At 39.6% G+C, this 12,987-nt stretch overlaps 1 protein-coding gene across 6 annotated transcripts in view; it reads left to right on the top strand.

Annotated features, from left to right (window-relative positions):
* ATP7A (ATPase copper transporting alpha) overlaps nucleotides 1-12,987 on the top strand; it is a 49,235-nt gene that overhangs the window by 19,601 nt on the left and 16,647 nt on the right. For 4 of the 6 annotated variants that reach the window (XM_075007437.1, XM_075007436.1, XM_075007434.1 and 1 more), the window contains exons 3-6: nucleotides 5,632-6,121; nucleotides 7,174-7,911; nucleotides 10,284-10,505; nucleotides 12,175-12,335. In XM_075007437.1, coding sequence (XP_074863538.1) covers nucleotides 5,632-6,121; nucleotides 7,174-7,911; nucleotides 10,284-10,505; nucleotides 12,175-12,335 — 1,611 coding nt within the window. The remainder of the gene's footprint in view (nucleotides 1-5,631; nucleotides 6,122-7,173; nucleotides 7,912-10,283; nucleotides 10,506-12,174; nucleotides 12,336-12,987) is intronic. The other 2 variants (XM_075007435.1, XM_075007438.1) reach the window with 2 other exon arrangements.

The following is a 12,987-nucleotide window of genomic DNA, read 5'->3' as shown; positions in this document are numbered from 1 at the left end:
CTGTAGACCACACCACAGTAACTCTAAACCAGGAAACAATCGCTACAACAAGCCTCAGTGCCAACTCTGCTCACATATCTACACCAGTGACACCATCACAAGACCTAACCGCATCAACCGCAAAATCAGGGGCTCATTCACCTGCACATCTACTAATATAATATAATATACATGCCATCATGTGCCAGCAGTGCTCCTCTGCAATATACATTGGCCAAACTGGACAGTCTCTGTGTAAAAGAATAAATGTGCACAAATCAGATATCAGGAATGGTAACATATATAAACCTGTAAGAGAACAATTCAGTTTCCCTGGACACTCAGTAACAGATTGACAAGTAGCAATCCTGCAACAAAAAAACTTCAAAAACACACTCCAAAGACAGACTGCAGAGCTGCAATACATTGCAAATTTAACACCATCAACCATGGATTGAACAGAGACTGGGTGTGGATGGTCAATTACAAAAGCAGTTTCTCCTCTCTTCATGTTCACATCTCCACATTAGCTGCTGATAATGGGACGCATCCACTGTGATTGAATTTACCTTGTCAACTCTGGCCCTCCTCTTGACTGGGACTCCCTCCTTTTCATGAGCCTATAAATTTAGACCTTCCTCTGGAACCCCCACTCATGCATCTGATGAAGCGGTTCTTTGCCCACAAAAGCTCATGCTCCAAAATATCTGTTAGTCTGTAAGGTGTCACAGGACTCTTGTTATTTTTGAAGATACAGACTAACTCGGCTACCCCTCTGATACTTGCCAGTTTATTCGAATGTGCTGGTTGGTCAAATAGCAGTTAAACAAGAGTTTAGAGTAAATTATTTTAGTATCTTTCCGTTGGTGCTTTTGGAAAATTATCTGAAAGTTTTGGCTTTCTGGAGTCTAACATTTTATTGTTTAAATTGTTCTACCTGCTTCCTGAAAATTTTACACAAAAGCCTGTCCTGGGAATGATTTACGACCTCCCAGAAGATAATGTACTCTGTATGACCCTTGTCTGTATAACCTTGTTACTAACAAGCGCACTGTGAAATGGGTGCTTTAAAGACAGGCATTAGCAACTTTGTTTTGAAACAGTGGAGCCAGAATTATTATTGTAATAGAGCTTTTGCCAAACTGTATCTGGCAAAAAAAAAAATTGTAGTGATTACAAGTTTTAGTGGAAGAGGTTTATAATGAATATCGAGAGGTTTTTTTTTTTATTTAAATAATGAAAATCAAGAGATACTTCATGCCACATTACAGAACCAAAACTTTGAGTTAGGTGGACAGATTAATTCTTCCTTTGGCCCAGGGGTAATCTGTGTGAATAATAAAACAGTTCTTGTGTTTAAGGGTTATCACATGCACTTCCAACATATGCTTCCTTTGTTGGCCTAATGCACTCACACAGAGCTTTAGTTTGGGTTATTTTGTTTCCAGTTGCAAGAAAACCTCTAAACTACTGTGTCCTTGTTAGTGATTCTGCCAATTGCATAATTGATGACAGAAAAGGAGAAAAGTGGTCATTAAACTAATGTAATTTGATTACAGCAATGGTCTCCTGGTTATTTTTGCCCGAGGAACAAATAAAATTGGAAGATAATGTATGAGGCCTGTGACTGATATTGGTTTGCCCTTTTGGAAATTGAATTAATAATGTTTGATTTCTTGCCAATTGGGAGCAAATTAAATTGGAGATAATTTTGCTCTATAATGTGAAAAGTTAGTACCAGAATAGGAAGTCTGCAAAACTTAAAGGATCTTTTAGAAATGGTTCTCATGTTGATTTCTAAAGCTGTGTCCTCATTCAGTCGAAAGTGATCCTCTTAATCCTCCTTCTCAGATGCTAGACCTCTGATGGTATTCCCACTTACATGTACTGAACTCTGCTTTCCAGTTTGTCCCCTTGTTCCTATCTCAGATGTTGCTGCTAATAACATATTCTGCTCTGTCAGTTTCTTTAATATACAACCCATCTCTTCTTGGCTATTTGCGTGGACTTTTCCTCATATAACTGAGACTTCTATTGACTTTCAAAATTTTGTCTGCCATATCCACTGTTCCTGCTTTATAGCCTTTTGCATTCCTATGCTCCACTTAAAGTTATCTCCTAACCATTCCTTTTTATCTACATCCTCTCATTCACAGTGTGTCTGAAATCTAACATGTTCTGTGAAGCATTTTAGCTATACTTAGTATTCTGTATTCTATCCATTCAGACCTTGGATTGCAAGCTCTTTGAATAGAGAGCTTGTTTATTTGTAAGAGTTTAGCTGTTACACTGCACTGTGTACGATAGTGGTACTATATAAATATGAAACAACTTCATAGGAAAGTTTATTCATTCGTGTACGTTTTCCATTAGATCATGTTCTTGTAATCAGTTCTATCCAGAGTGCAACGACATGCTTGAAATGTAAGTGGGATGCAACAAAACTGTTTCTGTATGATTCTTCTGTTGTGTGCTGTTCCAACAGTTGATGTGCATCTCCAAGCAGGAAGTCAAAAAAGGATTTTTTTTGTTTGTTTGTGCGTTGATTTCAGGTTTTAGTCTGTATGTCCCCACTCAAGATCATCTGTGGGCATTTTATGCCGTTTACGTTGTTTATTTGTATTGCAGTAGTGCTTAAGAGCCCCATTTACAAGCCATTATCCCATAATGCTAGGTGGTGTACACACAGAACAAAAAGATGACCCATTCCATATAGGCCTTAATAAACCATACAAAGAACTGTGAAGAAGGTACATAAGATAACAATTTCCTCAATAAACTGCTTATGCAAATTTCCTAATTTCATTTTAAATTGGATTAAATTATGACCGAAATATTGATAAACACGTCACCAGTGTAGCAGATAAAACTGAAATAGAGAGCTTAGTGTTGTTAGTTTGTCCGGCAGCAATCAAGACAGCTGTTAATTTTCTCCAGAAATGTGCAATTATTGCAGGGTTTAGAGCTAAAGACATGCATAAGTAACTGGTGTGAAAAGAGGAACATCCCTTAAATGCTGATGATGGGGAATGGGACATGCAGAGAGAACTACATTTGCAGGACAAGCAATTGTGAAATGTTACTTTCACAAATATGAAATTACTGAGTCTTTAAAAATTCTAAACTGCTGAAACAGGCTGTTTGTAGTAGAACATGCAGATCAGGTTAAGGTTCAGTTTGAGCACAGAACTGTGTTCACAGATTCCACAGATGTCTGAAAAACTTAGACCAAAATTCCCCCGCCTCCTTCCTACAGTTTCCTTCCTTTCTCCTCTCATGGTCCTGTAATCCATAATCACACCATTGCGTGACAGATTAGAGTTGTGCCTTTGCATAGTTTCTGCTTTTTAAGATTAGATATGATACATTTATCTTCAGTGACTAACCCAGTTTGACACACCTAGGCTTTAATATGCATTGTTTAAAAGCATCGAGACGTTCTCTGGCAGAGAAGTAAATACAGCAGAGTCGGGCAAAATATGGCCCATGGGCCAGATCTGACCCATCAAGCCACTGGATCTGGCCTGCAGGCCCAGCAGGAGCCTCAGACAGGCTGCCTGCTTGTCCCACCCCTGCACACGGATCAGAACTGTTAACCGCAGGGCCCTGTTTTTCTGTGAAAGGCTGTGAGCTTGGTGGAGGGGAGGAGAGACTTTGTTCACTGCATCTACCCCCAGCAAAATCTTGTGGCTCCCATTAGCCGAAAACCAGCACTCACAATACCCCTTCCCTTGGGCTCGAAGCTGTTCACAGGTGCACATGGCCCTGCAGCAGCTGCTCTGAGCCATGTGCTGGGCATGGAAGGCAGGGAACCTGCTCGGCTGCTGGCTGGGAGTCTGTCAAGTAGATCTCCTGGCGGGAGTCTGCCTCTGGCACCGTACAACTCCCTCCCTCACTCCTGTCACCCTACCCCACTTAACCCAAGCCCTCTGGCCCCTCTCCTGTACCCATACCCCTTCAAGACCCTGCATCCTAATCCTCTGCCCCAGGTCACACACACGCATCCACCTAAGTCACAACCAAAACCCCTGTGTCCCCCTCCTACACACGACTCCCCTCCCTGAGGTCACAACTCCCTCTGCCAAAGCTCCCTCCAGACACCACACTCCAACCTGCACCCGAGTCCTTTATTCCAAGCTCCCTTCTGTACCCAACCTCCATCCCGGATCCCATACCTCCTTCATTAATGTTGTGGAAGAGCGTGGCCATTGACCACTTACCAAATTCTTGGAGTGGGCTCCCATCAAAAATTATTGCCCATCTCTTGTATACCATATAGCAGAGCACAAGGTTCTGAAATGGGCAGACTGCTTCTGTGGTAGAGCCTCCCACATCCAGACACGTGGTTGTCACACAGGTGAGCATAAGTTAACATATGGTTTTCATAGATACCGTCTCAGGCATCTTCAAGGTGAGCACTAAAGAGCAAGTGACAGCAGAGAAGTGTCACTATGGTGGATGTTGGAATTATTTGAAATTAGTATGGAAAACAATCGGTAATTTAACCATATTTTTCTTTAACTCAAAGGCTAAATGATATTTATACAATTGGTCTAAACGTGCCTAAGAAGCCTAAATAAAAATGCTAACAAAACATTTGTAAGTATTTGATCAAGATACTTAGGCTACACGCAGTGTTGCTTAGTAGATGAGTGTGTAGTATGTGGGCCTCCCCTCCCCTTATGTGCCCTCCCCCTTTTGCTGCTTGGGATGTACTGAGTCTGGTCATATGGACTGAGCATGCTCAGTAACACTGCTGAAGTTTAGCTGACTGCCCTCATTCTGCCCTCTCACTCTTGGCAGGCATGGGTTATCTCTGGTGCTTAGTAGTACCACAGCCACCTACAATAAGCTAGCAAGCTCCCCACAGCTTCTTTTTTGGGTGAGGACTCCTACAATTACAACACCTGAAATTTCAGATTTAAATAGCTGAAATAATAAAATATACTATTTTTAAAATCCTATGAACATAAAACTGACCAAATGGGCTGTCAGTTTGGTAGGTCCCTACATATTGCTCATCGCTAGCCTGGTTAGGCTGGTATTAGAAATGAATCCTTTAAGAGTTTGCTTTTCGGCAAGCAAGCAATATCATTGCCAATTACAAAGCTGGAATCCAGTTTGAGAAAGGACAACCTTATTTCTAGTCTTATCTGAGTTAAGATTTACGAGGCCATTCCCCCTTCCTAAGGCAATTGCTCCCTGTCTCATCCCCTCCTTGTGGACCAACAGTTTTTCCATTGCACTTGAGTTCACACAATGGTGTGTGGTGGGAAGGTGATGTTGTCTTATTTTAAGACCAATTCTTTGTTGTGTTTAAAACCATCTGCAGCGATCCCTGTCCATCCAAGACATTCTTTTTAGAATCTTGCCCTTATCACATTAGTTATTTGAATTGGACATTCTCCCTATTTTATTCTTTATAGCCGTATTATTTTTAAGGCCTTCCTTTCACTTCCTCAGCATGTTCTTTCTTTATAACATACATTTATTTATATTTCTTAAACCAAACTTAAAATAGCTCTAATACTTTAATTTCATGCTTATCCTACATTAGGTAAAAACTGTTCGAGATTAAATTAGTGGTTGGTATTGGCTTCTACCTTTTACTGTTGCATTTATCCAAGGTTTTTTTTCCCCCCCGTCTTTAAGGTGTCTCTACAGGGAAAGAATGCAACTATTATCTATGACCCCAAACTCCTGACTCCAGAGTCCCTTCAGGAAGCTATTGCAGACATGGGATTTGATGCTACCCTGACTGATTCAGAACCACAACCTGTTTTATCTGAAACTACTTTTCTGACTATTCCTGCTCAGTCATCTGTAACACGTGAACAGATCTGTAACACCCTACTAAAGAACAAAGGTGTCTTGGATGTTAAAATTTCCACTGACCAAAAAACTGCAGTTGTGACATTTATTTCTTCCATTATAAATGGCAACCAGATTGTTCACATGGTGTCAGGCTTAGATTTAAACACTGCAGCACCAGAAAAGACATCTGGGACTAGTGAAGATTCCATTAGGTCCCAAGCATGTGATGTTGTGCTACGGATGAAGGTAGAAGGGATGACTTGCCATTCTTGCACCAGTACCATTGAAGGAAAGATTGGCAAACTGCAAGGGGTACTGCGGATAAAAGGTAATGCCTTATTTTAATGATTCAGAAGACAGTTCACCTGTATATCACTGGAAACCCAGTTCCATGTTTTAGAGCATAAGTAAAAAATGAGTTTGCTCTAATCCTGGTTTCCAACAGGAGCATTCTAGTCTCTTTCTCTTCCCCAGTGAATGAACACTTCCTTGCTTTATAAAACTAATTTACAGTTTGGTACAGTATATCGTGTGCTCACGAGACTGCCAGGTCTAGAGACATAAGAATGCAATTTTTATTGACGTTTATTGACAGAGTGTCATAAAAGAAAATTGGACAGTGTCTCACCAGGCTGCTGTTCTCGCATGAATGCCTTATGTCTTGATTGGGACAGTAGTACTAGTGTGCTCTTTTTAAATAGCTTTAATTATATTTAACAGTTTCTTTTTATTCTATCTTTAATAGGTAGTGTCATAAATGGAGATGGAAGAAACCCCTATTTGTCTATAACATAAAGAAAATGACTTGGGTCTATGATAGTTTTATTAATATAAGAAATAGCTAACATGTTTCCAGGAAAGGCATGAAGCTTGTAGGGGAAAAAAGAAGGTTATATCTGTTGGAATATTGAATACCAGATGCTGAAAAGTAGTTTTCAAAATCTCGATTAAAGTTTTTAAAGAGTACAGTAAAAGCTTTTATCATCTGACATCCCTGGGGATCTGGGGATGTTGGATAATAAAATGTGCTGGATATTCAAATTGGGGCTGGCAACTGGCCCTACCCTGCCCACCCCACCCCCAGCCAGGCTGCCAGCCTGTGCCATGCCAATTAACTTAATGTGCCAGTTATCTGGGTGCCAAATAACTGAGTCTTTACTGCACCTGAGTTCCTTTTTTTAGTTATTTAGGCACCTAAGAATCTAAGTCCACCCCATTGACTTTTAGTGTGACTTAGTGATTAAAACACTTTCTGAAAATTTTACCTCATTGACCAGAGTTGGTGTTCATAGGTCTATCTATGGTCAGTGATATTTAAATGGAACATTATGAGGGGATGGGCAGTGACGACACTAATAATTTTTTCTGTTTAATTTATAGTTTCTCTGGACAATCAGGAAGCTGTTGTTGTATATCAGCCTCACCTAATTACAGCAGAAGAAATCAAAAACCAAATTGAAGCTGCAGGTTTCACAGCATTTATCAAAAAACAGCCCAAACCCCTCAAGCTGGGTGTTATCGATGTGGAACGTTTAAAGAACACCCAAACCAAAGGTTCAGCGGGAACGCTTCAAAAAAGTCCAAAACATATTGACACCTTAAAGGCCATTGTTTTCAGAGTTGATGGGATGCACTGCAATTCATGTGTCGTAAATATTCAGAGCAGAATATCAGCACTCCCATCTGTAGCAAGTGTAGTAGTTTCTTTAGAGAGGAAAACAGCTACTGTAAAGTATGACCCAGACTTCATCAACATAGATGCGCTGAGAAGAGCTATAGAAGCAGTATCACCGGAGACATTTAAAGTCAGTCTTCCTGAGGAGCATGAAAATACAGACCTTCTCAATGCACAGATATCGCCGGTGAAGTCTTCTCAGAGACCTTTAAGCAGCACCAACCAGTCAATTACTCAAGTTACAGTGGTAAATATTGAGGGAATGACTTGCAACGCTTGTGTGCAATCTATTGAGGGACTCATTTCCCAGAAGTCAGGTGTAAAATCAATATGTGTGTCGCTTGAGAATCATAATGGGACTATAAAATATGACCCCCTTCTGACTTGTCCAGAAGACTTAAGAGTTGCAATAGAGGATATGGGGTTTAATGCTGCTTTATCAGGTAATGCCAAGCAACACTTTTTTTTTTTATTTTGCGTTTATATGATTAATTCACTTCCATTTAGCATGCCCTATGGCTTTGACTTAAATTTACAGAATAGAGGTACAGACTCACTGCATGAGGTATTATCTGTATAATTGCTTTTCATGCTAATGGCATTGTATGTGTTGGAGACCGCCAACATGTTGTTGAGATCCATGTACTTAGTCCTCTGGACTGACTGAAGATGATTAACTGAAGGTGGCTAAGAAAATATTTTTCTCGTTTCATGTTATATGTATATATATGGGGGAGGGAGAGAAGGCATATTAACTTAACTGGGTTAAATCCTCCCTTCCTTTTTAAAAATAACGTAGAGGTGGTTTATAGTAATAATAAAGCAAACTGAATAAGAAAAGGACTTAGGTTAAAGTGATGCTGAGTAAAAGGTATAAAGTTAGAAAGATTACAAGCAAATAAAAGTGAAAACCGTGAAAACATCTGCAAGTCTAAAACGTAGTCTAACATGATACAGGCTTTATTCAAGACAGTTTCTGTCACAAGTCATTTTTCTTCCCAGCCATGGCTGATTTTTCCCTCAGGCAAGACCTTTCATAAAAGGACAAATTGCTGGCTTCCATTATCGTCATAGGTGAAAAACCTTTGCCCAAGGAGGTTTCTCAGCTATATTTAGTTTCAGAGACTTCAGCCCCCTCCTGGTTGAAAAACCTATGTTGCTCAGTTTGCAAGAAAGAGCCCTCTTCCCTTGTGTCTCGCTAGGGATGGATGCCAAAATGGCTTCTGTACTTGCTAGTGTCTTCCAGAATTCAGTGACCTTGCTTCATGTGTTAGGAGCCCTTGTATTCAGCTTGCTATGTTGAGCAACAAGCTGTTCTTCCCTTTCTGTGGGCTTCCGATCATCCATATGTAAATTTGGTTTCTGTTGTTTTAATTCTACTCTGCTTAATTTTCACAGGGAGTCTTCCCTACCCTACCTCCAGGGTAGGTTGTCATACAACTGTACCTGTAAGAAATTCAGGTTAAGTTGCTTTCATCCCTTCTCTTGGATGACTACAACAATCTTACCATGGAGTCACAAACAATCCCCTTAGACTCATCAGTCTATCTTACTGCACAAATAAACTGGACTTGGTGATAAACGGTCACTTTCAACCAAAAGTCACATGCTATTCAAGTTGCTTCCAGATCCAAGAGGCCAGTAACTTAATACAGATCATTTGATACCTTAGGTCTTACACCAGAGACAATACTTGTGGGAAATCCTGTAATAAATAATCTATTGACTAGAAAAATAAGAGTTGTTTACCGGTTAAGCAAGCAAACACATATGTACAAATGAGTTATGATCTAAAGCCAATGTGACATACATGTAGTAACTGGTCAATTCAAAATGTCTGTCTTGGTGGACCCAGGAGGCAGCCACTGGAAATTTCAGACTTTAGTTTGGTGTCTCAGCCTAGAGTTCAAACAGTGAAAGGATGAAATGTTTCCTTGGGACTTTGTTTTATTTCCTTCCTTCAAATTTCAAGGCCTAGCTTTTCCAAGGCATGATAGGGTCACTAACTAATCCTTGGTACTGTGATGTTCCTTGATGTGATTGTGATGGTCCTGCTGGATGGGGAAGGGGGATGTTTCCCATGCATGGGTTCACAAGTTCAGAACAAACATGTTCAAGTTAAGAAGTATCATTCACGTGTTTTCTTATAACATGGAGCACTGACATTACAAGTGAAATTAATGCATGCAGCAGCTGTCAAGCATTTCATAGTCTAATTGTATGTTTTCTTGATCCTTATTTTGAGCTACGTCAATGGGAGAAGACCTCCTGTCAATCTAGCACTTTCTACCCCAGGGATCAGACCATTTTAACTACTTCTTTCAAGAAGATAAATTTTAACACCCTCGAGTGATGTAGTTATACTGATTTAATTTCTTAGTATAGATCTAGCCTCTGCTGTTTAGACATAAAGCAAGGAGTCATTTCCTGCCTTAAAGCTCACCATTATCTAACAGACGGGTTCCAGCAAAGTAACAACTGATAAATGTAGTGAAAGAGGGTGAGTAAAAATAGTAACAATGAACAGTGTTGAGCATTAAAAACAGAAGTTTTTCCACCATTTCTTTTGCCTGCTGGTACCTATGGGAGCAATCTTTAAGCATCGGCACAGCCATAGGCTTTAAAGAGTTTCTTGATTTAGCACTCACAGGACATATTCATGCATCTCTCTGACAGGGTGAGTGCAATTCTGCTTCTCAAGCAGGAGTACTACCCTAATTTGCATTTGTGTTATGTTGTGTACAGGTTATAACTCATTTCAGGGGTTGTTGATAAATTCATGATTTGTGATGTTTTGTCTGCTCTTCCCCCCCAGCAGAGACGGAACCATTGGTTTTAATAACTCAGCCATCACTGGAAGTGCCATTAGATTCTCAGGATAATATGCCATACAAAACAGCATCACACTCCAAAGTGTCACCAGTCCATGATGCTAAACAAGAGGCCAAGACTCCATCAAAATGTTATATCCAGGTCACAGGCATGACTTGTGCTTCTTGTGTAGGAAATATCGAGAGAAATTTGAAGAGAGAAGATGGTGAGGGTTACTTCAGTAAAACCTGTTAAATGTTTTCTAGATATGTCTTTTACAGTGGAATTTTGGCGCTGGTTTAGAGGGCAAAAGAACCACTGTTGAACTTTGATTGTTTTTATAGTGTACATAGTGCATACTATGGCTTTATTGAGTGTAATGTGACCCTGCATGCTGAGTATATAGCTCCACTGCTATACTTGATAGAAGATACTATTCTAAATTGCCTTGAAACTTTTTATCAGGACAAATGATTCCTTCTAAAATGGTACTCATTTTTTTGTTTTTATTTTCTTTTTAATTTTCCTCCTAGAAGCTAGACAATCACACTTTGTTCATTCAGCACACTTTACAAGTCTTTCTGGATATTCAGTGTTGGCTAACTCCCCCAGCTATGCAGACAAGCCCATAGTGAGGCCAAGTTAACCATGCTTTTCCTGCTTCACTTCCATGGTGTAACCAGCTTCTCGTCTCTGCTTTTTTCCACTGGGGGTTATCACTGGGGATGGAACCCAAGGCCTCTGGAACTAAAAGCAATGAGCTTTTACTGTTTGACCTAAAAGACCAGATAGATCTGATAACTTAGAGGCATTGGCAGATGGGGGAAAAAATTGTAGCATAGCAAGTGGGGAGGGATAAAGAGTACCACTCTTACATAGTCATAAATATAAGTCATAACTATGCCCATAAGTCAGTATTCCCTCTTCTAGCAGGATGAGGAGCTCTGCAGAAGCAAAAATATTACAGCGTCAGATTAGGCTACACTTAATCAACTTAAAATAATGTGAATGTTGAACAACTCTTGGCCTGTTTGATATTCTAATCATTTGGTGCTGTGAGAAATTGAAAAGTAGAGAGGAATATTTTCTGTGTTTGACAGGAAAGGGTGTTTAGTTATTTTTCTCTTTCTTAAGTGTGTTCAGTTTATTTCTCATCAAAAAGGTCTTTAGAAATACAAATATTGGAGAATTCTAAAACACTTACAAACTGTTTCTTAAATTTCCTAAAAGAGACTTTGGGGGGGGGGAAATGAGGATATTTTATAGCCCCCTTAATGTATCATGTTGGAATTTTGAAAAATTAACCGATTTTATGAAGTAAATATTTCATTGTCTTCAATTTCACTCATCTTTACCTCTAGTCTTAAGGCTTGTCTTCAGTACCTGCCAAGATGAAGGGCAGTGATTGATGCAGTGGCACTCGATTTATCAAGTCTAGAATAGAGAAGATAAGTCAACTGACAATCGCTGTCCTGTCGACTCTGGTACTACACCTCAATGAGAAGTGTAAGGAGAGTCAACAGGAGAGTGTTTGTCTCCTGCTGATGTACTACAGGAAAGACACTACAGTAAGTAGATCTAAGTACTTAGACTTCAGCTACACCATTCATGCAGCTGAAGTTGGGTAACTTAGATCACTCCTTCCCCTCCATAGCATAGACCTTATATTGTTCCGGTACATGTTATCTCAAAGCCTAGCTTCTGTTGCTTGTTCAGAAAGTTCCACACAGTATGCAAGGTGCAGGCTACCTGTAACCGACATTCACTAAAATTCTGAAATTGCTAGCCTTCTGTAATATGGTGATTTGAGGCACATATTTTTACTAAACTAAATGTATTTGCATATTGTTTCAATAAAATGTTTAACACTGTACTTTCTGGTTGTCTATTTCTAGGAATACATTCTGTACTTGTTGCTCTAATGGCAGGGAAGGCAGAAGTCAGATATGACCCTGCTATCATACAGCCAGCAGTCATAGCAGATCTCATCCGTGAATTGGGATTTGGAGCTAGTGTTATGGAAAACTATGATGGAGATGGAATTCTAGAGCTTGTTGTAAGCAGATTTTAATAAATAAATGATTTATATTATTTTATAGACATTCAATGTGTGTGGATAATATTTTACTTCCTAGAAAGTTTTCTATACAGATAGGACTGTGTGATTTAAAGGAAAAAGGTACAGGTTGAACCTCTCGTCCAGCACCTGTGGGACCTGACTGGTGCTGGAAGAGAATTTGCCAATCATGGGAGGTCATTATTGTCTAGCAGCATTAATTATCAACACTTCTGCTTACTGGGCTGTTGGAAGACATTTAAGGGTAAATTACGGCTAAATAACAGCACAGAACACTGAGAGCCAGGACTTGTGGCTGTAAACAAACTTTATGGGACCACAGAAAATTTGGCCACACCCATGATAAGTGGTCGTGCGGCTAAATAAAATAATGTAGGATTACGGATATTGCTGGAGTTTCAAATTAGAGAGAGTCAACATGTATTTGTAAGAATATGACTGCATTTGGCTGCTATTGTTGTATATTAGTCTGTATTTAAAAGGATATTGTGGAGTTTTTTATTGAGTTCAAGGTAAAATCAAAGTTCCTTTAAATAATACAGAGCTTAAAAATATTTTCAAGGGGACTTATGGGCAGAGCTGAGAATAACATTACCACATATGGTTTTACATAGGTTTCTCAATTTTAATG

This window comes from Carettochelys insculpta, chromosome 13, assembly GCF_033958435.1.
Source record: "Carettochelys insculpta isolate YL-2023 chromosome 13, ASM3395843v1, whole genome shotgun sequence".
Lineage (NCBI taxonomy): Eukaryota > Metazoa > Chordata > Testudines > Carettochelyidae > Carettochelys > Carettochelys insculpta.
Note: the sequence above shows the minus strand (reverse complement) of the source record. Positions and strands in the feature narration are given on the sequence as shown.